The following is a 27,773-nucleotide window of genomic DNA, read 5'->3' as shown; positions in this document are numbered from 1 at the left end:
TAGAGAGAATTTGTTTGTTTGTTTGTTTGTTTGTCACATAGAAATGGAGTCACGTGAAATGATATTCCAACGCGTAATGAAAGAAGATATGAGTGTGAGTGTGACTGTGACATGTATGTATATTATGATTTATGAGGCTACCCTTCATAGTAGATTGCCATATAGAGAATTATATAATAGGCCTATGCTACAGCTATACTCTCAGAGTGTGATATAAGTGCTACTGCTAGCTACCTAGCCACATGCACGTTTTTACTTTCATCATTTTTACTTTTATATTAATTGAACTGAATTTGCATACCATATATATATATTGTCGACATGAGTTTTTAATTTTTATTGAAATATTTACATTTTTATTTTTTCCATGGTTTATAAACATTCAATTTTAGAAATAATTTTTAATATCTATTTAATTTTACTATTTTATATAATTCAATTTTTTAAATTACATGAATTGGCAAAATTATGATCGTAATAAATTGAATATGATTTTTATAGCTTAGTATAGTAACATTATTTGTTTCTCTTTTGAACATGGTAAAGGTCATTCGCGAGCTGAAGCATATTATCAGATCCACACTAAGCATCATACAACACCAGTCCCGATCACATCACATGTGTACAAGAGAATGTTATAGATTATTGTCAACCTTGATTCTTCTCGTATGTTAACTTGTCAAAAAGGCTAGGTAATGTATGACATATGTATTCTAAATATATCTCTCACTTACGATGTTTACTGACTTTATCGTCGAAGTGTGTGCACGCGCATCAGTTTTCCTTCACAATAGGTTCCACCATCAACAACCACCAATAGTCCTTACTCGACGACTCAGTATCATTCTATGCATATTTTAGGTTTGGGGAAACACGCTCACACACTAGATTTGATGGTGAATACACGAAGAGCCACCGTTAGCGTAGCGGCTACAATTGTCGTCCACAAAACGCTGACAAATCAATACACGTCGTAGACTAATGAGTACCATCGTCATCAGAAATCAGCTAGTAGAAGGAGCAACGACATCAACATTGTCTTCACCCATGCCGACGAACCGAGAGCATAGAAACGCTAAAATCCCCCAAGAAACCTCTAGATTCAACCATTCCATGATAATGCTACCATAAACAAGCTTCAAATTCAGTCATACCATCAAGTTCCACCACTAAAGAATGTACAAACTAGTGAACAAAACACAAAGAAACTCCTCGAGAACCTCTTCGACACCTTTCATCAGCAAACCAAAGTGATTCGGGAGCAATGTAAACGCCTAACTATCATCACAAACATACTTCCAATACAACAACCAAGTGTTCGCAAAATCAAAAGACATTTTGTGGGAACGTTCCAACTTTATGAGCAAATGATCATCGAGGCGCTGACCAGTTACTGCCTCCCAAAAGCGAAAAAACAACAACTAGAGTCAGGGAACAACATCGTCGTCACTGACGCCACCATCACTGTTGTAAATTTGACCTATATATATATATTTTGCAATTTGACCTAATTTGTATATAGTATTATTATCTTTACATAATCAATTCATTACAACACAATAAAATTATAAAATTAATAAGAAGTTTGACCTATATATTTTCCAATTTAACCTAATTTGTTTTTGGTTGGAAAAAAATTCCGGAATATGTTTTTTGAATTTTTCATGAATTTGAACTCGAAAAACTTCGAGAAACGCATTCCGATTTTTTTTTCAAAAGCAAAATTGAATTTTCAAGAGAAATAATGAATAATGGAAGGAAGAGAAACTTTCAAAATTTCATAGCTTTAAGAGGGCACAAGAGTTGGGCCTTTATGAGATCAGTCCAATATGAGCCTAGTCTAGTCGGGAACAATGGTCCATCCCATCTTATTTGGTTGTGCGATTAATAAAAGCAATTAATAATATATGACGGAGAATAGAAAAACACGGGTGAAGCAGTGTAGAAACATGTAACTAGCAGATAAAAACGTACTGCCTTGCATTGAAGTTGATAAAGAAGCGGTAAAAAGTGAATTTGCGTCAACGATCCAAGGTAAAAAGCTCACCGTACAAAGCAAAGTCTGGCAATAGTCATTGTTAACTCAAATCAGGAACAGGTTGATAGTAAAGTCAAATTTTGATTCATTTATGGGATATTGATTGAGACTCCCATGACCTCTCCAATCCAAACCTTTCTTACTTTCTTTTGCTCTCTCTCTCTCTCTCTCTCACACGAATACATACATGTACCATCACTCTTTTCCTTCCCTCCCTCCCTCTATGTCTTTCTAATTAACGGTACTTTTTTTAAACGAATCTTACCCTGCAATTGATGTGTACTATCCTGATTTTACGCTTTTATTAAGTTAGTCTATGAATCTAGAGTAGTATAGGACTGTGTGACCCTCATGCCTCCTCTCCACATCCATTGGAATACGTAAACTGGTACTAATAATACTGTTAAAATAATACGGTACATTACATTTATTATTAGTACTGCATACAGTATTTTCTCTGTACTTAATCATAAGCAAAAGTCTTTGTCCAACAACAATGAATTAGTGGTGTAATGGAGCAAAAACTCTTGGGAAAAATGTTGTGATTTTAAAAAAATGTTATTGTTGTTTTTAAATGTAAATGTGTGAGATGATCTCATCATAATTTTTGAATATATTAAAATTATAAAAATATTCACAAACATGTCCGGCACAAAATATAAGAGTTAGTTTGACTAATACACGTATGTCAACGCACAAGTTCAATTACTAATATATTTAATTTTCTATTAGTAAAAATTATAAAAATTTGATATTTTAAAAATACTTATCAAAAGAAATCAATAAAGATTTTATATGATAATATTTATATCTATATATTATTAAAAAAAATATGATCAAAGTAAGATTAATAAATAGTGTCATTTAATCAAAATAACTCTTATAAAATGGAACGAAGTGAGTAGTAATTTTATAGGCTAAACAACTAAAAGAAAAACACATTTATAAACCAAACCCAATAATGAAAGGAAAAATGTTAATCAAAACCCTAAGATAATACTAAAAAAACTAAATATTAGTTTCAATTAAATATTACATGTAATACGATAAAATTGACATTCTAAGTCTGGTACACTCACTTGACCAAAAAACAATACCTACTCAATAGTCAACTTATTAAATGAATAATAAAAATTTGTTTTTTTATTCCTTTAATTATGTCACTACACTACTAGCATGACCCCAATAAAAGTTAAAACACTGGCAAAAAGACTGTTGACTCATTAAACATTCGCATCACTTTTTGTAGTTAAACGAGCTTCTTATTCTTCTTCTTATCCATGCAATGCAATACACATTTTTCACCATTCGCACTTGGTTTCTCTCTTATCTAAGACCCATTGGGTATTTTTGAGTGTTCATATAGCTTGAACTCATCTCTAACCTAATACAAGGTGATCACTTTCGTTGTGTTATTCAATTCAATTAAACAAAGAGTATCATGGACATTCGTTCACATAGAGGTGGTAGAGAAACGAGTCCAGACCGTGCGAAAATATGTAGAATGAAGCAAAAAGTGAAACCCATTAGAAAAGTTCAAGTTGTTTACTATCTCTCAAGAAATGGCTTATTGGAACATCCACATTTCATGGAAGTTACACTTTCTCCCAATCAACCTCTACGTTTGAAAGATGTATTTGATCGCCTCATGGCACTCAGAGGAACTGGCATGCCTGCTCAATATTCATGGTCTACTAAAAGGTACCAAACTTTACTTTTATGTTTTCATAAATCAAAACTTAGATAATTTTTTTACAATGTTCTTTACCTAAAGTTATTGTGGTAATTAAATTTAATTTCAGGAACTATAAGAGTGGATATGTGTGGCATGATTTGGCACTGCAGGACATAATACATCCATCAGAAGGTGGAGCAGAGTATGTACTTAAAGGATCTGAACTAGTTGAAGGATCATGTTCTGGTTAGTTATTTAGTTAGTCCTTTTCTTAATTTTCTCTTCAACCTTAGTACTTTCATAATTAATATCGGAAATGCCGAAATTGGCTGAAATGCCAAAATTGCTAATGTCGAATGTCAGGACCGGAGTTCGAATCCCGGTCACTTCACTTTGTATGTATAAGTTTTCAATGATTTTGTCATTTCGTCTATAGACAAAAAAACAAAAGTGAAGTAAAGGTCAAAATTAACCCAACTCAACTCAACTAAAAATTTAAATTACTGTTCATTAGTTTTTACTTAGTATTGTTCCGTTTAATTATTAACCAAGTGTTTAATTTGTAGAAAGATTTCAACAATTAAACTTGAGTGATAAACAAGGAATTCAGCAACATCCAGAACAAAATTTCACTAGTTATAGAACTTCAAAGAGCAAAGTAACAACATTAAGTGGAAATTGTCAACAGAAACTAGAGAGTGAAGATCAATACGAAGAATACGAAGAAGAATTATTAGGAGATGGAGAGAAAACAAGTTACACAAGTTCAACAACAACACCACACTCACGTTGCTCTAGAGGTGTATCAACAGAAGAACTTGATGAAGTAGTTATAACTAATTCCCATAATACCCCTCAACCGCATCCTGTTGCAAATTCCACTACTACCCTCGCTGAGAAACTGAAACAGAGAGAGGAGAGAAAGGTGAACAATGTGATTAGCGCTAATTTCCCAAAACGGTTAGGGAATGAGTCGCTGACGTCAGCTCCAGCAACGCAAAGTCGTTACTCTGTTTTGTTGCAACTGATAGCGTGTGGAAGTTCTGGTGCGGAGATGAAAGCGAAGCAACAGGGTGAAGCGAGGTTGAGCAATGTGGGGACCACAAGTAAGAGAAGGGAGAGTGTTGATGAGGAGGAGAAGGTTTATTCCTCCGGTGACGGTGAGGATTTGTGTGTATCGGAGAATCCGAGGTTGTTAGGGAATTTGCAGTCGGAGGAGAAGGAATATTTTAGCGGGAGTATTGTTGAATCGATGAAAGCCAACCGGGTCGCTTTTCAGACTGAACCGGTGCTCAAGAAATCTAATTCATATAATGAAGAAAGGTCTCTAATTAATTACTGCACTTTTCATTAATTAGTTATTTAATAAATTCTCTTAGTTTTTGTATGTTGGGTATTGCGGTGAATATGTTAGAATCACTTTAGGTTGATGTGATTTCTGTATGTTCACCGTGGTACCAAACGCTAAGAAAATTGATGTATTTTAACTTGATTATATTGCATATAAATATTATAGTATATGTTAACTTTTGCAGGAGAAGCAGGCTAGGGATGGAGGAGGTGAAGGAAAGAAAAGGAGGAGTGAGAGAGAAATGCATACCACTTAAGAAATCTTCCAAAGAGAGTAGGAAATGATGGAAATCTGGTCATGATTCATGATGATGAATCTCTCTATTCAAGTTGACTAAACTAATTTGGTACTACTACTACTACTACTAGAATTTGTAATGAATACACTAGTACTAATTAGAGATTATAATTGCATGGAATATTAACTTGTTAACACTTCTTGATTTGATCTAATTAGTTCAAGTTCAATCTCCTTAATTTTACAGAGTAAAGTGCATTTGAAATGATTTGTGACCTTAATGCAAAGACTAACATGTTATGACCTTATGAGTACTATTTTAATGAAAATAAGTTTGATGATGATTTTGTTTAGATAAATATGTGATCTCCTTTGTATATATGTTTCTAAAAAAATAAGAAGAGGACAATTAGATACTTCAACAGTTTGGATGCCAATATCTACATGATGATGCTAATCAAAATTACCAGGAGGTAAATGCGCATGCGCGTGTAAAACGTTTGTTAGGATTTGGTTAATTAGCATTTGTTTGGTCCATTTGAAGGACATGTAACAATCTGGTGTTTAGGGATCAAGATGGTAATGACGAGCATGTTAAATTTTTATTTGGCTAAAGAATCTCGATAAATACTTAAATTATAGTTTAAATCAATGGCGAAATCATCCGCTTGAATGTTTAGGTTTTGTTTCTTAGTTGGGTGCTGCGTTCCTTTTGTGGTCATTTACATTCGTTTTGCATTTATCTAACCTGTCTCGGTGTTTTGGTTTGTTATGATCTTGAGACTTATTTGGTTGTAATTATCTGTTTTTCAATGTAAACTTTCTACTTTGAAAATTGTTAATAAAATTCTGAATTTTCAACAACAAAAAAGTTTCTTAAATAAGCTTGTGTAAGCGGTTTGATTGAAATTTTAAATAAGCTTGTATGTGTAACCTTACAATAAGAAAAATTATAGCAGAATATATGTTTTTCAATCTGAACAATTTGCTTGTGTTATACTATCTTCCTTCATTTAAGAATTTGAACAATGAATGAATTCTATGTACAATATATACAAGTGAATTTGAGCTTCCATGATCTTGTGTATGCATATCTTTCTTTGGACCTGCCAACTCAGCAAAACGTGAGGTTTTTCTCTTCTCAATCACCAAAGACAGACACTTTGTTAAAGGTCATCTTCAATAGGTAGAAATAGAACATGCTATTTTCTGAGAACCATGTCCATCTTAATAATTCTTCATCACCTAAGCAATGAATGAGAATGCTTTAATAATTGTTGTAGAGGTGGTTGTCCTTGTGCTTTACACAACAATCCCTTCATTCTTTCGGCCACCTAAGTTGATCAAAATCATAATTAGCACCTCATTTACTTAAGATGAAACCTAAATGCTAATTAACAGAAGATTAATTTACAAATGTATGTATGGTATTGAAAAATATTTACATTGAAAAATATGATTAGATGCACGTATAAAAAAGTTTTATACTGACGATTCACAATAATACAAATAAAATCCAATAAAAAACTTGAATGTAAAACAAAATATTACCTTTCCCAAACTTCCCCTAGTATAGGGAACCGTTCTTTGATATGAAAATGAGGCAGGGGGAGATTTTCTACTCGTCTCTTCTCTGCATGGTGATGGTGATTTCCCATTTGTTCTGCTTCTTGTCATGATGCTAGAAGAGCCATACCATTTGCTTTTGTCATTATGCAATGTATTTGGTAGAGTAGATTCCTACCATTACCAATAAACCATAACAAATGTGTGAGAAGAATCATTCATTTGCTAATTTTAAAGGTAAGCGATTAGCAGAATTGAACATTCATGGATTGGATATTAATTAATTGCATACCAGAAATAACACTGTTGCACAATGCTTGACCACCTCCAAGTTCATCCGAACATCATCTAGACTCCTGCATGAAATTAGTCGTAAAAATCCTTTATTCTGAAGTGATCATGACACGGTGAAGCGAAAATTGAGATACATAAAGTAAATCCAAACACATTAAGATAAGTACTTCGTATTAAATATTTAATTAAGTTGTTTATCGAAAAACAAAAATACCTGTGTTTTTGTTGCCCCAAGCCAAAATAAGAAGCCAATGTAGCCATCTGCCACAAATAATAATTATTAAGAACTTGAAATTGTGAGTAATTATGAATCACATGCTTCTATATATTTCTTGTAACTCTACATACCTTCATATTACCAGCTCTTCTTCCAAATTTCTCAGTTAAAACCCCTAAAGAATCAATGATTCCAATAGGTACAGGTGCTGGCATATTAATACCATCAAAAGCTTCTTTAATACGAACACAATCAAATCTTTGAATGTTATGACCAGCCCAAACCCTTCCATTCAAAATACCGAATATCCTCTCAGCAACATCTTCAAAACACGGTGCATTTTTCACAGCTTCACGTGTTATTCCATCGCTTCTACTAGGTTTCACCGATACAACAGATAAATCTTTCGGTTTTATCAATGTTGTATAGCTCTCAATTTCGCTTAGTTTGTGAGCACTAACTACAATTGCACCAAATTCAAGGACACAGAATCCTTGTCCAACTTTTTTTGGTACATTTGTTTCCAAATCAAAAAACACAATTTCAGGAGCATGTAGTTCAATATTGCTTAAATTAGAAACCTCCTGCATTATTGATGATTTTATAAATTTTCTATATATTTTTTCTTCAATTTGGTTTCATGTGTTTTAGTATTTATAGATGAAGTTAAAGGTGGTAGGTACGTAATCGTTTGGAACAGGAGAAAGCAATAAAATTCTTGTTTGTGAAGGTTGATTGTCTCAAAATTGAAGTCACTATGCATGGAGAATATGTAACATGGAGAATTAAGATTCTCTTTGCTTCTTTCTCATAATTGCCTATTCCACAAGAAACTTGAAATGAAAACCTTAGCCTTACCTATTGGAAAAAAAACTTGCGTGTGTGTTGGACTTGGACATGTCAAGCACTCTCCTATATGGGAATTGGTTGATGATGTTTTCTCTCCCCACCCCCGTGATTCTTTTATACCCTTGAATTTCCAATTTTACCCTTGCAAAAAACTTCGGTTTATAGAAACCGAAGTTTTTTTTGTCTTGAAAACCGAAATTTACTCTAAATTTGTACTAGAAAAAATTCGGTTTCTGCGAACCGAAGTTTTTTGCAAGGGCAAAATCGGAATATTGGGGGGTATAAAAGAATCACGGGGGTGGGGAGAGAAAACATCTTGGTTGATTCTATGCCAAAATAAGCATATACTATGCTGCCACATATTTTATCAAATTAATTAATCTATGTATTTATGTCCCCAACGTATTAAATTTCCATATAAACTGTGATTTGGGCCTATGCTTTCTCTTGTTTGGGCCTTATGGGCTCTACCAAAAACTGAATTAAAAATAATGGATTTTTGTTTAGATGGTACAATAAAATCATATTTAAAATGTAAACGTTAGGTATAATTCTAAATTTTCATAAACCAAATCATCATCTTAATTGTAATTTTTTATTTTATTTTGTTGAAATCAATTCCACACACCATAGGATTAGGAATAAAATCTACTGGAAATCATTTCTTTTCAACTAATTTCCTCCACCTTAATTTTTTTGGTTAACTCGTGTATTTATAAAGCCGCTAGATTTATTAGTGTTAATAAACTAGTTAGCTAAGTGTTTGTGTTGGGTTAGGAGTATTTTCACTTGGTGGTAATAAAAGTTTTGCTCAACAAAAATTATCATTCAATGGTGTCTACTATTATTTCAATCTTGTATAAATGTATTTTTCAGTTTGTTGGCATCACCTTTCCTTTGCTCTTCCACTGTAACAAACAAAAAAGGGAGAAAAAAATGGTCCAACTTTGTGATTGTAATCTTAAATTATTAATGACAGTTACATAACTTTATTTGTGAACATGGCCACAACCTATTATTGCACAACAAACCCAAAAATAAAATACACACATTACAACATACTACAAACCAACAACACTAAACAAGTGCAGCAGAGGTAAGAGATATAAGTGATTTCTTAATTCTTTCTACAGCTGCCTGTAGGGTAGTAAGGGATGCTGCATAAGAGATACGGATGCAAGTATCGTCTCCAAATGCACTCCCAGGCACTAGTGCTACCTGTAGACAAAACACAATGTTATGATCTATGTAACACCGACAGTTCATATTGAAGACTGTTCTACTTATAAAATATCGCTAAACTCTTGAAAGGATTGAATGAGTATACCTGGCCTTTATCCAACAGATACCGACAGAGGGACTCAGAATCCTCAATTTTACCAAATCCTTCAGCTTCTCTTCCATAATAGGAGCTGAAGTCGATGAATAAATAAAATGCTCCCTACAAAAGAAAATATATATTCTTGTGTATAAAGGAAGACGAAAAAGAGAGAGCATGGAGAATGATTATTATGGAATAAGCAAATAAACTAGATGGATTTGCACCTTTGGTTCAGATATTTTAACACCATCAATTTCGCTAAAACTTTTAACCAAGTAATCCCTTCGTTCTCTAAACGCTTTCACCATGACAGAGATAGTCTCCCCACCAGCATAGCCTAGTCCTAATGCAGCAACTGCAGCTTTCTGAGATATACTGCTGGCCCCTGAAGTGAACTAAATTCAATAAAATGTGTCAATCTCAGTTACTAAAGACTGCATATAGTATCAAATAACAACAGTATTCCAACTCATTCCAAATGAATGATCAGAAGATTCATAAAGTTCCCTCTCAAATACTGAATACGGTTAAACATATGAACATGCTGCACGTGTCTTTTAGCAAAAGGAAATTAAGACAAGATGACACTTAGAATAAGGGTTGAAAAATATAGCAAGTGAGCATACCTGACTTTGGACCTTTCCACATGCTGCAATAAAATGTTTTGGGCCAGCAATATAACCAAGTCGCCAACCGGTCATTGCAAAGGCCTGCAGTAAAACAGCTTAATATTTCATACTTTACAATCATACTATAAAATGCAGCATAGCATTGATTAGCAGATAAGAATCACTTGATACGATTATAACAGAAAGAGAATTTGATATACAGGCTAACCTTGGAAAATCCATTCACGGTTAGAGTTCTGTCCCACATTCCCGGTAAAGATGCAAAGCTTGTGTGTGTTGCTGGTGCATAAATTATGTGTTCATAAATTTCATCAGAGATAACCTGCACAAAACAGGCACTAAGATCTAAAGAGGAACTACAATGACAATCCAAGTTGAACACATTGAAGCATTCATGATCTCATCGGAGATTTAAAACTTTACCAGAAGCCTTGGATGCTTTGCTACAATCTCGGCTATCTTTTCAAGTAATTCTTTAGGATAGACAGATCCTGTTGGGTTAGACGGTGAACAGAGAATAAGCACTCTTGATCTTTCAGTAATTTTTGACTCGAGGAGTTTGGGATCTAAAAGGAAATTATTAGATATTGACGTTGGAAGAATTACGGGTGTTGCATCAGCCAACCTTGCCATTTCTGGGTAACTAACCCAGAATGGAGCTGGAACAATGACCTGAAATATGTGTATCATAAATGAAATCAGCTAAATAGAAAACGGCAAATATATGTAATAAGTTGTCCAAAACCAAATCAGACATAATCCTGTAAATGAAGATAGTATATGTACAATATGCTATGCAAAAAGCTTACACGGCGCATAATATATGATCAATGATAAATTGATGACAAAGTGAATAAAACAGATTGACAGGGAAATAAAATAAAACATCTAGCAATGACTTTACAAAAAAATTCCGGCATTTGAACCTATTGGCATTATTTGTGACATATTATATGATTAAAGAAGAAGTCTAATGTGGCAAACTAGATATAAGTATTGGTGAATATGAAGGAGTTGTTTCTTAGATGGCTGTCATTTTTGGACATCACATAAAAAAGAGCCATTATGGAAATTTAATTTTAATATAATCTATACAAAACATTTTCTCAGAACTTATAAGCTTTGAGATTTTATGTAGATTGCCTCAACATGTCAAACATTGAGAAAACTTTCAAGATTATGAAAACTCAATAGATCAATAGGTATATGATCACATTTTATGCTCTCAAACAAGAAGAGATATACTTTTGCCACATACCAGCAGCAAGATTTACAATATCAAATTTAATGAAATGTTGGATTGGATCCCATGGCATCATACATAGACTATGTTATTCATATTGTAAATTGAAGTATATAACACATTTTTTCTTCTTTCCTCTCTTATTAATCACTCAAGTATTTCTAAGTGCAAGACAAAACAAGATGTCTAATTTGTGAACCATAACAAGACTGAGAATTTTTATATTAAGTGTGAGTTTGGCAAAATTATACTGTGACAAGACTAAGAATGTTCGTAAGTTTAATTTTTGTCAAAATCAGTGGCAAACTGTGATTTCGCCAAACTCAATGTCAAACTGGGATTTCTCTGAATAATTTTTCTGTTTCAAGACTTCCATATATAAGAACCAGCATGAGGTTGCTCCTTTCTGCCTGTTTTATCTTTCGAGTATATAAGCAATTTTTCATGTAAATGATCTTTGAATTGAATGTTGGCTTCCAATTATTCTGTCATAGTGTTGTAATCACTATCTTGAGAAAATATTTTAAGCATAGAGTTATAGGAAAAAACAGTTAGCAGTTACTTTTAAGTTAGTACATTGTCTCACTCATGACTATACCACTTGAGCATAAGGGGTATTGGTATTGGATAATGTGTGATTTGAGGTGTCAAAGGTTTCATTTACTGTAAAAAAAACAAATAAAATTCTACTAAGCTTGAATCAGATGGGAACTGTTCTTGGCTTAGAGTTGTGTCGAATTTTAAAATTGGTTTGAGTGATTGTGTGATCATTGTGAAAGCTGCATTTGGTCTAAAAAAAACATACTATAAACTAGGAAATTGGATATTTGACACAATAATGAGTTCAGACAAATTGAAAAGGTCATTGAAAAGGTCAGTCGCAGTAACTTTTGAAGATTGAACAGATAAAGACACAATAATGAGTTCAGACAAATTGTAGAAAGCTAATATCCTAATACAACAATGGTATCCAAAGGAGAGTACAGTGGTCAGAAGAAATTTCTATTGCATCAAAGAATTTCCTAGGCTTTCATTATGACAAAATATGACAAAATTTTGTATAATTTAAACGATATACCCAACCCAAAGGACTTTTCAGCATCATAAGTATTAAAGTGTTCTTGTAAGGCTTATCCTAGTAGTATAATTAACTAAACTCCTTTACTCACCTCATCTCCTGGAGAGCAAACTGCGATTACGGCCTGAGCAATACTCTGCTTAGCTCCGTTACTAACAACAACCTGATCAGGAGTATACTCAATTCCATTCTCCTCTGCAAAATCAATTATGTCATGTCAAAATCCACATCCCATATAATCAATTCAAATGAAACCATATATATAATACAATAAAACTAACCTTTAAGCTTATGACAAATAGCTTGGCGCAATTCTAACGTTCCAGCATTAGGTGTATACCTTGTGTGCCCTTCACGAATTGCATTAATCCCAGCCTACACTACCATAGAAGCCATAACACTTAAGGCCACGTTTGGATAAACATCTTAATTATGTGCAGCACAGAAACAGTTAAATAATTGAAAATACCTCAGCAATAACAGCAGGTGTATCAAAATCAGGCTCACCAGCGGCCAAGCGAATAACAGGAACACCAGCTTGAACAAGAGCGGTAGCTTGATCAGTTATAGCGACAGTTCTTGAAGGCTTAACAGCATTAACACGTGGACTCAATGAAATGTCAACACCCAAATCATCAAAATGAGTTTTTGACTTAACAACTACTCTCCCTCTTTTATTATTCTGCTGTTCCACCCCAATAACGTGTTTTAGCGCATTCATATCAAGTGAGTTTTGGGAGAAAGAGAGGGATCTGGAGACGTGGCGAGAGGCGGAATTAGCGGCGGAGAGAGATTGGTCATGGAAAGAGATTCCGCACGTGGTGTTGTTATATAATAACGTGTTAGCCATATCAGATAGATTTGAAAGGTGAGTAACTGAATCTGAATCAGTTGTGATTATAAAGAGAGAAAGAAAAAAAAAGAAGTAACGCAATGGAGTTGGTAATGTAAAAGAGTTAGGGGGAGAGGGTTTGGTGGGAGAGAGAGAGAGAGTAAGTGAGTTGGTGTGAAATTTTAAACTCACCAGTCTTTCTTTTACTCAGAAATGGAGACGGATTGTCTAACATTGACGCGGAAACTGAACCGTGACTTCCGAATACTTTGATCCGTTAGATCAATCTGTATACTGTGTGGTTAAAATGAAGGCCACGTAACTCTCTTTGCTGATGAGAAAAACTATTATGCGTAACATAGAATGAAGGAAAGAAAGCCAATGAGAAATGAAAAAGAAGAGGAGCTGAGATGAGATGAGAGACGATCCCGATTCCGTGCAGTCGGTTTGTTGGTATAGTCATGAATTCACGCTATTTATAGCTGTCCGATCAAGATCGGATGGTCATGATTTTTTTTTTTTTTGAACCAGGATGGTCATGATTTAAAATTTGTATTAATTGACTGAATTTGTTTAAACCGTCCGATCACGATCGGATGACTATAAAGTGACTGCATAGAAAAATCAACTGCACATAATCTATTTCCGATGAGAGAGCTTACTCTGACGCACGACGAAGAGAGAAACAGGGATTCTGGAAGAGGAAGATTTATATATTATTATTAAAGGTTAAATAATCTGAACCGTTGAAAAACATTTGCCACATGTCACGAATCAGTGAGATAAACTGGAAAACTAGAGTGAATGATAACCGGAGCGGATCTGAACTCTTTAAACTCAACAGCCTTTTTTTATTTTGACTCATAAACCATACATAAAGTCATAAACTTTTATTTTTACTCAACAACCACAACCTTTGCATCTTTGAAAAAACACAATTCAATTCATCTTTTGCTTTTAAAAAAAATAGTATTTTCTTAAAAATAGATTGACAAGAACTTTTATTAAATTTTATAGTTATCAAGTTTAAAATCTGAATATTTTTTATTGATCGGATTAGTAGTTATATGGTCCGACCAATGATCTAATGACCTTTTACCTTCTTCTTATCTCTCCCACTCATATGACAAACAAATTAAAATATCTTATACATTAACATTTACACTTACGTGCAAAAAAGATATCTCTGACTTGTACAAAAACAAAATCTCTTATTTCAAATAAAAAAAATAAATGCAAACTAAAATACAATAGATCCTATTTAAGCCACAAATTCAATACTTATTCTTTTCGCACCTCCCATCATTTCTCACTCGCCCCTCTGAAAATCGCCAAAATATCTCGTTATCTAGTATGCGAACTCAATTCACATCCTATTTTGCGAGTGACAATATTATTTTACTCAAGCCCGACATATGCGCCCATGATGAAGGAAAAATATTATGGAAAAAGAGTTCGCATCATAGGATGCGAACCTTGTAAAAATCATTTTTTTATTGTCTTCTTCACCGTTCTCTCTTCTCCCATATAAAACAATTTTAAATGAAATACCTTTCGCTACTTAGAGTGCAAACTTATAAAAACGTGGCCATCATCCAATACCATATTTTGACTGACCACTGGAGCGGTCGTGACAATATTGACCTGTATCTCTCTCTTACGCGCGCATACACACCATATAATTCCACAAATTGAAACTTTTTTGAATCACTCGCTCATACATTATTTCATTCAAAATATTTTTTGGGGGATGAACGAAAGATTCATACTTTAACTTGCAAATTGTATTACAATCAAAATTGTTTCATGGAAGATAAGAGAAGGGTAAAGAGGATTAAAAAAATTAATTTTTATAAGATTCACTTCCCAAAATTTACTATTTAGACACTTATTTTCTATGTTGCGAGGGGTAAAATTTGAACACTAGGCACGTGGGAGACTCGGCGACGCGAAAAGAAGTAATGTAAATTCTAAAGTTTATTTGCGCTTAACCTATTTTTAGATGAGTGTCATACGGTCTAGTAAAAAAAAATGAAAAATTTAAATGTGCCCTAAATTGGCTCCTCCCTCCCACATTTCCCTCTTCTTTTAGATCGACAGATATTCTCTCCACTGACACCTCCGACGACACCATCGTCCATCGCTACTTCCTTCATCGCTTCCTCTTCCTTTCTAGGTAATCATTATTTCTACTCATTTTCTTTAATCTCTTCGGTTAGATCTATAATCGCTTAAATTTTTTATCTTTTTCTCTCTATCAGGATTCTTTTACACACTTCACGCATTTCTCTTCACAATCAAGATTCAAGGTATCAAAATTTCATCCCCCTTAAACTGTTAAACATACACTACTTTACAATCTTCATATGCTGTGGTTACTGAATCTTTCGATTTGAAATGAACGAACTTTTTTTTCTGGGGTTTAAGGAAATAGAAAAGCTGAAGTCATAAAATTTCCATCTTTTCAGACTCCCTGGCATAAAAAAGATTTTTTTTTTGAAGCATGCCATAAAAAAGATTTGACTTTTTAAATTTCTATGGAGAAATATTTAGTGGGGTTTTGTCATTTTTTATTAATATAGTTAAAAAATATTTGTTGCTCTTTTTTGGGTATAAAATGGATATTTTAATTTTTAACCATTCTGTGTTCTTCCAACTTGAAAACATAAACAGATGGAAAAGTTGGTTAATTGAACCTTAAATCAGAAAATAGTGTATTGGTTTTACCATCCTGAAAGGGTTAGCGGCACAAGTATGATTGATTTTGCCTTTCATTCATGTGTAAAATTATCTTGAAAGTAGTTGAAGTTTGTTTTGTTTTTGTCTTGAATCATTGTGTATTACTCCAAGTATGTACATGTATGGTTGAATATATTCTATGCATATGCAGATGGCAAAGGGTTGCTCCAGCAACAGCTATGAAGAGGTTAAGAAACAAAGAGTTGAAGAAAACAAAAAGAGGTTTGAGGTAATATGTACTATGTTATAGATATTCTTAATCATCACCATTTGTTTACCTTAATGATGATTTAAAACTGTGATTGGTATATACATGCCTATGCAAAATGTCAATCAGGAAATAATATCAATGTGTAATTATATTTATTTGCTTTCCTAGAATAGATTAGATAAATCAGGAATTGATTTGTTTCTCTTTATTGGTAAGTATTAGCTGTAAATGTTGTACAATATTCAGTTGAATATCAAAGAAAAGGATATCAAGCCATAATTCATGACACAAAACACTTTGGACTTTCATGTTGCTTAAAATTAAGGTTTTAAATTATGCTTGTGTTAGTACAAAAAAACAAAGTTATGCTTGTGTTGCAATCTTTGATATTGCGGAAATAGTTGTCAAATGCTGTAGACTCAATTGCAGTTGTAGTGATATCATAAACCTTGATGTCGTAGCTCAAATTAAGGCTGTGATTTTTTTTTTTAAAACTCCAATTGAAATGTTTGTGCTGTCCTGTTTTCTATCTAGTACTTACCTTTTGCAATTCAAACAGACCATAGATTTATGCAAACTATCCATTTCCATCACCACACCACTAACACAATTTTAGTGGTTTATAATATTATTAAGATAAGATGTGTTTTAATGATGTTTATTTTACATACTTTCATTTTTTGTTCTCAAGGAATTAGGGATTTCAAAGATGTCAAAAAATTTGACCAAGGTCACAAGTCCTGCGAAGAAGTCCCAGGTAAAATTAATTTTTATTTGGTTTTAGTCTGTAAACAACCAACATTTTCTTTCGATTTAGTGTTCTCTCTTTCTCTGCAGAATCGCCTTCCCAAACTAAAATTAAAGACTAGTGAAGTGGAACCTAGGCGCTCTTCTCGTCCAAGAAACCATGTTAAGTCATACACTGAAGAGGTACACTTGCAAAGTTCAAACCCAGTTTTTAATTGGAAAATTGTCCTTGACTATGTTTGGTACACTTATTATGTCTGTTTGTTAGCCAAATCCAGTTTGGCTTCATACAAAATTTTCATTCTCCTTTTGCTTTTTGAGATGTTTCATTTACCATTTTACCCTATACATCTTATACTATGTTATAAAAGTCATGCAAAATTTGGTAATTATACATTCAAAACCTTTGATTAGTATATGTTAGAAACGGTAATTCATTGAATTGAAGTAGTGTATTATTCACCAATGGGGCAAAAACTAAACCAGAGTACAAAATGAGAACAAACTCAAACTCAGAAGCAACTCTCTAAGGCATTAGATAGTCCTTTTCTCTCCTACATTTTGTGACTTACAGAAAAATTGGTTTTCTTGCTACTAACCGACTCCTATTTATACTTTCCACGTGTAACTAACTTCTACTCTTCTAACTAACTCCAGTTGCTACCTTAGTGACAACTGTTACAGTTATTTATTCCCCTTCAAGTCCTCTTATTTCTTCTAACTCACTCTTTTATAAGCCACTTTCCCCACTCTCCGTAGAATTGGCCCACAGTACCAGGGACTTGGCTTTTCATTCACTCTTCTAGCTGAGGACTTGCAACAGTAGGGCTTTCATTTTAAGTACACCATATCTCCCTCCTTAAACGCCAATTATCTTCTCTTGTCAGCTCGCAGCTTCATTATGTCTCTAGTCTTCACTAAATTGTTTTTCAACTCATCCCACAGTTGATCTCTCTTTCTCTCTTCAAACAACTGGCTAACATCTTTGGTTGCTGAAGGGATATTAGCATGGCAAAGTAGGGTAGGTGGGTCACATCCATATAGGGATTTTGATAGGGTGAGTTCAGTTGAACTGTGAAAGTTGGTATTGTACCAAAGTTCATGCGAGAGCCCTTTTTCTCTCCTACAGTGACTTACAGTGAAACTGTTATATTACTAATAAACAACTCCTGATTATCCTTTCCATTTGTGACTAACTTCCACTTTGCTTACCAATTCCTGTTGCTACCTTAATGACAGTTGTTACACTTATAAATTCCCCTTTATGTCCCCTTATCTTATCTAACACACACTCATTTAACTAATAAGCGACTACCACTAACAAATTACCTTTTTTCAGACATACGTATATGAGAAAAGTTACCAAGCATTGATCACGTTGGAACAATTCCATTTTAATCAAATTTAATCTTATAAAATGAGGTTCAATCAAAAGTAATTATGCAAACTTCAATCCAAACATACCTGAATTAGATTAAGTTGGATAATAGAATACACGAGAAAAGTTACCCGTGCATTGCCCAGGTTGGAACAATTTCATTTTAATCACAATGTATATGTTTCATTTTATTACAGTTTAGCACAGACCTTCCAGATAGGAGTTCATATATGCGGAAGAGGTCAAGGTCAAGGTCAAGTTCATCATCATGGGAAAGGTGGTTAATTAATTACTCTAGCTTATCTATTTTTCTAATTGAAATAGTATTAACATGGCCGTTGTACTCTTAGCTACGTTGCAAGGCCTCTAGATGAAATCAAAGTAGCTACAGAAAGAGAAAGAAGGTGTGCTTACGAGGCTGCAGAGGCACTCCAAATCAAGTTGCAATCTTCAAAGCCATCATTTATCAAATCAATGGTCCGGTCTCATGTTTATAGTTGTTTTTGGTTGGTAAGTTTTTGTTCGGAATATCTTTTTATATGGCCTGCACATTGATATTCTTGATTTGTACATTCTTTTCAGTTCAGAATATTAATTAATAAATCTAACGCATGATGTACTTCCCAATATATTATCTTTATTCTTCCAGGGTCTTCCTAATAGATTTTGTGTGGAACACCTTCCAACAACGGGGTCTAACATGACTTTAGAGGATGAAGATGGCTCAGAGTATGATGCCAAATACATTGGTAGTAGAAGTGGGCTAAGTGGTGGCTGGAGAGCTTTTGCATTGGAACACAAATTGGATGATGGCGATGCACTTGTTTTTGAATTGGTTGAACCAGCAAGGTTTAAGGTAATTTATGTTGTTATAGTTCTCATCCAATTCTCTTTTAACTTCAAAGTTGAGATATGACCAAATTATCAAAGCTTTGTCATTCCTTACCTCTTGAACTAGCTTTTGCCGATACGTTGGGCCTTATTCCAAATTAAGGCTTTGAGTTCTACAAAGTTCTTGATATGGCAATACATGTTTAATTTGTATTGAGAATAAAAACGGGCATTCTAGTTCAATACATAAGTGCCTTAACTTAATAACCAAAATTAGGATTTCTATATTTATATCAAAGACAACAACTATGCATCTTACTCACTTAATATGTTATCTCTACTATAAAATATTGCTTTGTAAGATATTGCATTCTGATTTGAGAATATAATAAACATTTGTTATGAATTTACATGAACACTAATTTGTTGGAGCTCCATTATTGTATTTCTCAAAGCATGTTTCATGATTTATATAGCAATGAATAATGGTTATGTCAATAACATTATTGCAGATTTATATTGTTAGAGCATTTCCAAATGTAGATGAAGAGGAAAACGAAGAAGAAAACGCTACTACTCTTGAGCCAAAAGGTGAAGCACAAAATGAAATTGCGAAACCAAAGACTAGATCTTCTCAGAAACAAATGCAAAAGATGTCTGAAGTATCTACTGCTCTTGAATCAAAAGATGAAGCGCAAAATGAAATTGTGAAACCAAAGACTAGATCTTCTAAAAAACAAATGCAAAAAATGTCTGAAGTATCTACTGGTCTTGAATCAAAAGAGGAAGCACTTGAAACTGTGAAGCCGAAGGCAGCTGCAAAGTTGTCAAACAAGAAAAAAAAGTCGAAAGAAGGTAATGAATGTGAAATTGATCATTCAATCAATACCGAGCAGCTTCTTCCTAAAGATAATGTTGTTGAAACTGTCAATGCTAACGTGAGTAAGAAGAAAGAACATGATCTTGAGTCAACAAAAGATAAACCAGATGAAAAACGAGCTCCTAAGTTTTTTCGAAAAAAATCAGCTCCTAAGTTTTTCCGGAAGAGAGTATAGTCTTTGAGTAGTATATCGGTTAATGGACTAGATGTGTTGATGTGAAATTGAGCTTTAAGCATCAATATTATTACTTTTTTTAATGATAAATATTGCTGTTGAGTCTTAGAATTTTCACACCATTATGAAATGCATTATGAAAGTTTGAAATTCTTATAAAAAATCTTATCTTTTCTTTTATTGATTGAAGCAATTTTCTTATTCATATATTCTTTTCCACGACTCCAATTCCGAAAACTAACTCAATTTATGTCGCTTTTATTACACTGGAAAACAATGACCATGACTTATTCCAAGTGCTTGAGAAGTTTGCCATACATATACCAGTTTTTGTTAGTATATATGATTATCAAGTAATTTCTTTCACATTGGATTCGTTGACCTATTAAGATCAAGTCAATTTGTATAAAATATTTTGTAATATAGTTAAAAACAAGGTAGGTTTCATAATTATTAGAAAAATACAACTTATTCTAATAAATTGGCGGAAACGTTAAACTATATCGTGTACAATACAATCTTCATATAAAGTCATAAACTTTTGTTTTCTTTGACGTGGCTCTTCAGTAAACTTAGGATATAGAAAACGCGTTGAACCCATGATAAGGATAATCTTCATAGTTTATATTATATTTTTGTTATCATTATGCTGTAAATATAAAGTTTTTATGGCTATTTAATAATGAATAATCTCCATAAATAAAATATAAAATTCATAACCACTTGCTTAAGAAATCTAAAGCCCTTTCTACTTCAACCATATCGGTATATCCATCGTTGGTGACTTGCTTGGTTATTTAACATAACTAATTTATGATCGATCAATTATTATTAAAGAATTATGTGAATATCTCTATATTTAGAATATAAATCAATGTAAATGATTAATCATGATTGTATGATAATCATTAGAAAAATAGTTAAGGAAACTATGGTGGTATATATTTGACAGAAAATTTTCATTATAAATAAAGGTGATACTATTAAACAATGAAATTAAGGATAAAAGAATTTAATTGTTGTGGATAATATAAATCAGATACATAAGTTATTCAAGAAATATAAAAAGTCAACTATTTTTATAAAAATGATTGAGATAGTATTTAACCCTACATTTCCCATAAATAAATCATGTAAAAGCCGGCCAAAAGTAAACAAGTTAAGCCATAATGACCTCAACAATTTCAACTCTAGCTCACAAAATAAGTATCCTACTCTCTATTTGAGTTATGGTCTTTGTCTTGTTCAATTAAATATTTTTGCAATATATGGCTAAAAAATAAATATCAACTTGGACATTATAAAAAAATAATTATCAATTTCAGACATTGCAAGGTAATTTTTCTAACATTATTACTTTTCTATTTCACACGCATAGTATGAAATGAATCACAAAGGAAACTCCTAGGCAATGAATACTACAGAAAAACACGCTAAGAAAAGTCCATATAAATCTCAATCAACGAAATTTCATAATTTCAATCAACAACTTTGTTTGACCAAAACTTAGTCAACTATATAATATACATAAATATTCAACATAGCTTAAGTCACTATTTAAACGCAATCAAAACCATCAAAACCATTCCAGAAATGTACAAAGAAATCAATCACAAAAATAAACATATTTCTATACATTAACTATACATTAATTGTTATAAACATTTTTTTCCTTTAAAGCTTTCTCTGCAATACTACTACACATCCTTAACAATCTAAGCCATGGTTCAATTTCAATTATTAAGCTTAAGGGCAGCACCAAAATTATTGGTTCTATTTTTCTTTTTCATTCTGGTGAATTTCCATATAGCTGAAGCTGGTGTTAGACATTATAAATGGGAGGTTAAGTATGAATATAAGTCCCCTGATTGTTATAAGAAACTAGTTATAACCATTAATGGCAAAAGTCCAGGACCTACCATTCAAGCACAAGAAGGTGATACTGTCATAGTTGAAGTTAACAACAAGTTGCTCACAGAAAACCTTGCCATCCATTGGCATGGTATCAGACAGGTTGGCTTTTACTAGTCCAAAATATTTTAAAGTTTCATATAAATATATATCAAATTAGATAAAAAAAATAATATTTTGGTGCTTAATGTTTAGTATTTAATGACTAATGTGGTTTATACATGACAGATTGGAACTCCTTGGTTTGATGGAACAGAAGGGGTAACTCAATGTCCTATACTACCTGGAGATACCTTTGTTTATCAATTTGTTGTTGATAGGGTAAGTTGTCAAAATGGAAACATGAATGAATTCATGCATGTTTGGAAGCGTGGTGCGTTTGACAAAATTATGATGACACTGTGATTTTGTTGAAGATCTAAGATCACAGTGACACACTATGAGTTTGCGAAAATCACCGCTGATCCAAACATTTGTATAAACAATCGGAACATAAAAATTTGTTTATATCTAATTTGGTTGCATGTTTAATGTTACAGCCTGGTACATATCTTTACCATGCTCACTATGGAATGCAAAGGGAAGCAGGACTATATGGAATGATTCGCGTGGCACCTAACGACCCTGAACCCTTTTCTTATGACTTAGATAGAAGCATTATTCTGAATGATTGGTACCATCAGAGTGCTTATGAACAAGCTGCTCTATTGTCTTCAATCCCTTTTCAATGGGTGGGGGAACCTCAGGTAATAATTAAATGGATATATACTAATCCAAAATCTACAATCTAATTTTTCTTTCTTCAATTGTCTAATTGTTGGTTTCTTATTTCTTTGTATATTTGCTTTCCCCCAGTCACTTCTGATTCATGGAAAAGGAGAATTCGCCTGTTCCTTATCACCAAGCTCAGCTGCTGGTGTTTGTAACAAAACGAACCCTGAATGCTCTCGCTTTGTACAAACAGTCGTCTCAGGAAAAACATACAGAATTAGAGTTGCAAGCTTGACTGCTTTATCAGCACTTAGTTTCGAAATAGAGGTAATTATTCATTCACTTAATCATCCTAAGTATTGTCCAGGGTTTTAAAATAAGGTCTGCCCTGCGGCCACAATCTGAGTAGCGACATCATGGTTTTTGATGATCTGCGACAATATTGTGAAAATCAGACCACACCGTCCAGTTCAACTAGGAACCAGCCAGTCTAGCAGTTGGTTCAACTGCAGCAAGTTCACACCCCTATAGAACCGGGTTGAACTGTGCTTAAGAATCTCTTGTTTATAATTATAAACAACTAGTTTTGACATGTTTGTAATGATGCAGGGCCATAACATGACAGTTGTTGAAGCAGATGGACATTATGTAGAGCCATTTGTGGTTAAGAATCTCTACATATACTCAGGTGAAACCTACTCAGTTCTAGTAAAAGCCAATCAAGATCCATCAAGGAACTACTGGATCACCTCAAATGTAGTTGGTAGAAACAGAACAACTCCACCTGGTTTAGCCATTTTCAACTACTACCCAAACCATCCAAAGCGGCAGCCACCAACATCTCCACCAACTCCACCAGCTTGGAACAATTCTGATTCAAGACTAGCTCAAAGCCTTGCAATCAAAGCTCACCAAAATTACACAGTCAAACCTCCAACAACCTCAGATAGAGTCATAGTTATGCTCAACACACAAAACACTATAGACGGTTTTCGCCATTGGTCTGTGAACAATGTATCACTTTCCCTACCTCATACCCCTTATCTTGTTGCGCTTAAAGAGAACATCACTGGTGTATTCAACCAAACACCTCCACCTGATGGTTATGATTTTAATAATTATGATATTTTCAGTGTTGCTAACAACTCAAATGCTACTTCTAGCAATGGAATTTATAGGCTGCAGTTCAATATAACAGTGGATGTTATACTTCAAAACGCAAACACTATGAATAAAAACAACAGTGAGACACATCCTTGGCATCTTCATGGACATGATTTTTGGGTACTTGGATATGGAAACGGTAAGTTTGATGTGAACAATCACCCAAAAAATTATAATTTGGTGAACCCTATTATGAAGAACACTGTGCCGATGCATCCCTTTGGTTGGACTGCTCTGAGGTTTCGATCGGATAATCCTGGTGTGTGGGCTTTCCATTGTCATATAGAGTCTCATTTCTATATGGGGATGGGAGTGGTTTTTGAAGAAGGAATTGATAGGGTTGGGAAGCTTCCTTCATCCATAATGGGTTGTGGCAAAACAAAAGGTCTCCTAAGGCATAATTAAACAAGCAATTTCAATTTTTTTGTAATTCAAACAAATTATCCTTTTGCTTAGTTTAAACCAATTCTTTCTTAATACTCACATATATATATATATATATTGTCTATTTAAAATGTTAGTATTATACATATTGTATATTTAAGATTGTTTATTTTTTAAAGTTTTGACATGCACACATCTGATTCTGAGCTTAATACATCCATTACATTACATTACATTAGTAAAACTGTCCATACATTATGTGAATCAAATTTGAGTTAATAATCTTAAGAATGAAATACTTAATACTCACAATTTCAAAGAAATAAGCTGAGAAAAAAAGTTAAATTAGTAAATATTAAAAAAAAAAAAACCTTATGTTGGAAACAATCTGCAGTAGACTACTTCTCTGTTCTCCTCCTCTCAATGTCACTGCCAACTTGCACATGACTGGTATACAAACTTTACAAAGTCAATCCCTTGCATATATATCTTTGACCGAGTAGCTACTTACTTCTATGCAAGCTTATCTTCTGTCATTTTCAATACATGTGATTTATTTATTGTATTTTCTGGGTCAAATATAGTAAGCAGAAGCTAGCCTACCATACAGCTGGATTGCTTTGTAAAATGTAATCTAGAGCAACAATAACAATGCATTCTTATTTCTCTTCAGAGAAAAAGTAGAGCTCATAACAATACATCTAATAGCTATTATGAGGTAAGTCTCTACTTCCTTGAGTTGCGTGTACCTCAAGGCAACTTACAAGTTGGTTATTTTCTGTTATGTTAGGTATAACTTGTTAGTTACTATAACTCATAACTAATTTTCTCCTTGGGTAGTGGCTATAAATATAATTAAAGCCTTAAAAGGGATTGAACTTTTTATAATTGAGTGCATTTGTGAGAGTATCTTTGAGGGATTCTTACTGATTCATAGCTGAATCATTGTTGAAGCCTAAGACGTAAACTCTCAAATTCATATAGTCATCTTATAGTCAGATTCTATCTCAGAGATGTAGGAGCAAATTGCTCAGAACTTAGTTAACAATCTTTGGCGTTCCCTTTTTTCTTTCTTATTGCTTACTGTTTTATTTGCCTTAATTATCAGAGTCTATTTTTCTTTTAGTTCCGTGAGAGCGTTGTTCTCTGGTTTCAACATTATAGATTGAGTCTTAAAGGTATCATTGCACACTAATTTCACAGTTCAAAATTTCAATATGGATTTGTTCAATTGGACTAGTTACTAAATCATTTAACAAGTTAATATCTCAGGACAAATGACACAATTAAATATCTCTCTACTAAGTTGCTATTTGCTAGCAACTTGGATGCTAACAAGAACAACAATGAGATCAAAAGACTTGCTAAGCAGAAAACATTGATAACATGATAATAATAGTCAAGAAAAAATCAAGATAATCTCAAGAAATCTGTAACGACAAAATCCACAAAATTTTATTGAAGAATTAAAAAGAACTAATCAACATACACAGTAAATGGATAACAATGTGAACGAACTACAAATGCTAGAGTTTCACTTCAGCAGAGAAACAAGTGCATTACAAACTAAAATGAATTGAACAACAGTAAATGGATAACAGTGTGAACTAACTACAAATTTCACAGTTTCACTTCAACAGAGAAAGAAGTATAAACCGTGATCTTCATCATCAGCATCACACTCACAGGCCATGGTGATCTTCAATCTCCACCATTGGCTTGACCTGAGGCATCTGAGGCATGACCTGAGGCATGGCTTGAGGAATGACCTGAGGCATAGGAGACATACCTGCTGCAGTAGTGACACTAGCAGCACAACCACCACGTCCATCAAGAGCAGAGCAGATTCCGTCCGTCGCCTGACCGGAAGAATCTGATACAGTAGTAGCCGCTCCGGCACCTTCCGATGCTCCTTGTCCTTCACCTCCTAAGATAGAGTCATAAGCAGCCGCAACAGGATTGATATGCGGAAATGGCAAATACACACTGTGCACAACTATCTTCACATTGCGGATGGCGTCAGCAACTTTAACTCTCACATAGTTAATTCTCATCGGCGCCAATGTCACTCCTCCACCGGCGGTTGTGATCAGAAGCGGTTGTCCTCGTTCCAATGTAGGCAGAGCAGTACCAACCGGAAGCTTCTCAAGATCCGATATCGATAAGTAATGGTTCGGTACGATATGGAATCTCACATTGCTAATGTATGACTGAGAACCGGAAAATATGGAAAGATCGTCCACGGCGAAAATAGTCATGTTGCTGAGAGTTATGAGTTCTGCGTATTTTACCTTCATAGCGAGTGAGAGGATGCTGAAACCGTTATTACGAAGCCTGAGCATTGCATCCCTTAGCATGAGGCGCATTATAGCAGGAAGCACCGTAGCACCGGTACCGGGAGTGTGGACATGAGGACTGGAACGGTGATCCGGATGGAACGGGAAGGAGAGTGAAGTCATTCTCTCTACGTCGCAAGAAAAAGGAGATAGCGTAGAGACAAAACCTTGAATACCGTGAACCACAATCATTCCGTTGTTGAATAGATCCGGCTGCGTGATCTCCACACCTCCGATGAAAACCTTCGCATCGACGCCGGTACTGATGTTCGGATGAACGGAATTAGAAGTGACGGTTATGCAACGGCCAGGACTAAGCGTCTCGATCTTGGTACCAAAAGCAAGTCTCCGCAAATACTCGATGGTAAACAAACCTGGAACAATGTGTTCACGGAGAAGATTCGGAACAGAGCAAGAAAAGCAAGTTTGCAGAGACGCATCGGAGGGAGCGAAAATCGTTGAAGGACCGGTCCAAGCCGATGAAGCAGTAGCTGCGGCGTCAGAGAGTGACGGAGCCGCGGTTGCAAGCTCGTGGAAACCGAGATGAGACAAGATCGGAGGAAGCAATGCAGTATGAGAGAAGAACGAATGTTCTTGAAGATCATGTGGAGGTGGCGGTGGTGGTGTCATCGGGTTGGTGAATGTAACTCCAATTTCAGTAGCAGTAGTAACCTTGACACCAGAAAGCATGGCGGTGAACAAGATCGCAAAGATCAGCGAGAATCGCAGTGAGGAAAAGGAAGAAGAGTTTTCCATGGCGGTTAGAGAAAAAGAAGAATCAACGATTGAAGTTTCAGAGAATGAATTTAGATGAAAAATGAGCAAAATGAATCAAGTGAAGAGAATATACAAGAGGGGTAAAGTATTTATAAACCCGTTTGCGCGCGAACGAAACGGTTAGAGATATTTTGTAAGCGTGCGAGTTTGTTACGCAGTTGTTAGAGACGTTAGAACGTTTTCGAATCTTCTTGTAAGC

At 34.1% G+C, this 27,773-nt stretch overlaps 6 protein-coding genes across 7 annotated transcripts; 3 read left to right on the top strand and 3 right to left on the bottom strand.

Moving 5' to 3' along the window:
* Positions 1 to 3,314: 3,314 nt before the first annotated feature.
* Positions 3,315 to 5,717, top strand: LOC123916581 (protein SOSEKI 2). The gene is made up of 4 exons (XM_045968061.1): positions 3,315 to 3,739; positions 3,841 to 3,959; positions 4,280 to 5,036; positions 5,249 to 5,717. The coding sequence occupies exons 1-4, from the start codon at positions 3,480 to 3,482 to the stop codon at positions 5,346 to 5,348; spliced, it is 1,236 nt and encodes a 411-aa protein (XP_045824017.1). The 5' UTR covers positions 3,315 to 3,479; the 3' UTR covers positions 5,349 to 5,717.
* Positions 5,718 to 6,293: 576 nt separating this feature from the next.
* LOC123916332 (protein NEN4) lies at positions 6,294 to 8,001 on the bottom strand. Its single transcript, XM_045967768.1, has 5 exons — positions 7,510 to 8,001; positions 7,376 to 7,422; positions 7,160 to 7,223; positions 6,853 to 7,041; positions 6,294 to 6,635 (listed from the first exon to the last, which is right to left on the bottom strand). The coding sequence occupies exons 1-5, from the start codon at positions 7,966 to 7,968 to the stop codon at positions 6,543 to 6,545; spliced, it is 852 nt and encodes a 283-aa protein (XP_045823724.1). The 5' UTR covers positions 7,969 to 8,001; the 3' UTR covers positions 6,294 to 6,542.
* A 1,163-nt stretch (positions 8,002 to 9,164) lies between these two features.
* On the bottom strand, positions 9,165 to 13,658 carry LOC123915658 (bifunctional aspartate aminotransferase and glutamate/aspartate-prephenate aminotransferase). The gene is made up of 9 exons (XM_045966859.1): positions 12,968 to 13,658; positions 12,780 to 12,873; positions 12,590 to 12,693; positions 10,601 to 10,849; positions 10,386 to 10,499; positions 10,175 to 10,258; positions 9,773 to 9,943; positions 9,555 to 9,668; positions 9,165 to 9,445 (listed from the first exon to the last, which is right to left on the bottom strand). The coding sequence occupies exons 1-9, from the start codon at positions 13,346 to 13,348 to the stop codon at positions 9,305 to 9,307; spliced, it is 1,452 nt and encodes a 483-aa protein (XP_045822815.1). The 5' UTR covers positions 13,349 to 13,658; the 3' UTR covers positions 9,165 to 9,304.
* A 1,595-nt stretch (positions 13,659 to 15,253) lies between these two features.
* Positions 15,254 to 20,471, top strand: LOC123918719 (putative B3 domain-containing protein At5g58280). Of its 2 annotated transcripts, XM_045970846.1 has the most exons (9): positions 15,254 to 15,506; positions 15,592 to 15,639; positions 16,221 to 16,298; positions 16,972 to 17,037; positions 17,118 to 17,210; positions 18,603 to 18,682; positions 18,756 to 18,915; positions 19,055 to 19,261; positions 19,749 to 20,471. In XM_045970846.1, exons 3-9 carry the CDS (start codon positions 16,221 to 16,223, stop codon positions 20,289 to 20,291), a joined length of 1,227 nt encoding a protein of 408 aa, XP_045826802.1. In that variant the 5' UTR covers positions 15,254 to 15,506; positions 15,592 to 15,639; the 3' UTR covers positions 20,292 to 20,471. The 2 variants fall into 2 exon arrangements, with proteins under 2 accessions (XP_045826802.1, XP_045826803.1); XM_045970847.1 differs by lacking the exons at positions 15,254 to 15,506; positions 15,592 to 15,639 and adding an exon at positions 15,966 to 16,082.
* A 1,296-nt stretch (positions 20,472 to 21,767) lies between these two features.
* LOC123913793 (L-ascorbate oxidase) lies at positions 21,768 to 24,536 on the top strand. The gene is made up of 5 exons (XM_045964646.1): positions 21,768 to 22,304; positions 22,431 to 22,523; positions 22,742 to 22,948; positions 23,058 to 23,240; positions 23,523 to 24,536. The coding sequence occupies exons 1-5, from the start codon at positions 22,014 to 22,016 to the stop codon at positions 24,480 to 24,482; spliced, it is 1,734 nt and encodes a 577-aa protein (XP_045820602.1). The 5' UTR covers positions 21,768 to 22,013; the 3' UTR covers positions 24,483 to 24,536.
* A 1,358-nt stretch (positions 24,537 to 25,894) lies between these two features.
* Positions 25,895 to 27,553, bottom strand: LOC123913794. Its single transcript, XM_045964647.1, has one exon. It carries the CDS (start codon positions 27,551 to 27,553, stop codon positions 26,144 to 26,146), a length of 1,410 nt encoding a protein of 469 aa, XP_045820603.1. The 3' UTR covers positions 25,895 to 26,143.
* Positions 27,554 to 27,773: the final 220 nt, after the last annotated feature.

This window comes from Trifolium pratense, linkage group LG3 (genome assembly GCF_020283565.1).
Source record: "Trifolium pratense cultivar HEN17-A07 linkage group LG3, ARS_RC_1.1, whole genome shotgun sequence".
NCBI classification, from domain to species: domain Eukaryota; kingdom Viridiplantae; phylum Streptophyta; class Magnoliopsida; order Fabales; family Fabaceae; genus Trifolium; species Trifolium pratense.
The sequence above is the reverse complement of the archived record's forward strand: the minus strand, read 5'-3'. Positions and strand labels throughout refer to the sequence as shown.

Bases quoted from the DNA above. Each gene is read 5' to 3' on its own strand.
- LOC123913793 (XM_045964646.1), top strand. From the start codon at position 22,014: ATGGTTCAATTTCAATTATTAAGCTTAAGGGCAGCACCAAAATTATTG. The intron at 22,949-23,057 runs GTAATAATTAAA...GCTTTCCCCCAG, and splicing joins AATGGGTGGGGGAACCTCAG to TCACTTCTGATTCATGGAAA. The intron at 23,241-23,522 runs GTAATTATTCAT...GTAATGATGCAG, and splicing joins CACTTAGTTTCGAAATAGAG to GGCCATAACATGACAGTTGT.
- LOC123918719 (XM_045970846.1), top strand. From the start codon at position 16,221: ATGGCAAAGGGTTGCTCCAGCAACAGCTATGAAGAGGTTAAGAAACAA. The intron at 16,299-16,971 runs GTAATATGTACT...TTTGTTCTCAAG, and splicing joins AAAACAAAAAGAGGTTTGAG to GAATTAGGGATTTCAAAGAT. The intron at 19,262-19,748 runs GTAATTTATGTT...ACATTATTGCAG, and splicing joins TTGAACCAGCAAGGTTTAAG to ATTTATATTGTTAGAGCATT.
- LOC123916581 (XM_045968061.1), top strand. From the start codon at position 3,480: ATGGACATTCGTTCACATAGAGGTGGTAGAGAAACGAGTCCAGACCGT. The intron at 3,740-3,840 runs GTACCAAACTTT...ATTTAATTTCAG, and splicing joins TATTCATGGTCTACTAAAAG to GAACTATAAGAGTGGATATG. The intron at 3,960-4,279 runs GTTAGTTATTTA...TTTAATTTGTAG, and splicing joins AGTTGAAGGATCATGTTCTG to AAAGATTTCAACAATTAAAC.
- LOC123916332 (XM_045967768.1), bottom strand. From the start codon at position 7,968: ATGCAGGAGGTTTCTAATTTAAGCAATATTGAACTACATGCTCCTGAA. The intron at 7,423-7,509 runs GTATGTAGAGTT...TATTTGTGGCAG, and splicing joins GAAGAGCTGGTAATATGAAG to ATGGCTACATTGGCTTCTTA. The intron at 7,224-7,375 runs GTATTTTTGTTT...AATTTCATGCAG, and splicing joins TTGGGGCAACAAAAACACAG to GAGTCTAGATGATGTTCGGA.
- LOC123913794 (XM_045964647.1), bottom strand. From the start codon at position 27,553: ATGGAAAACTCTTCTTCCTTTTCCTCACTGCGATTCTCGCTGATCTTT.
- LOC123915658 (XM_045966859.1), bottom strand. From the start codon at position 13,348: ATGGCTAACACGTTATTATATAACAACACCACGTGCGGAATCTCTTTC. The intron at 12,694-12,779 runs GTTAGTTTTATT...TTGATTTTGCAG, and splicing joins TATTTGTCATAAGCTTAAAG to AGGAGAATGGAATTGAGTAT. The intron at 9,446-9,554 runs GTATACTCATTC...TTTTGTCTACAG, and splicing joins ATCTGTTGGATAAAGGCCAG to GTAGCACTAGTGCCTGGGAG.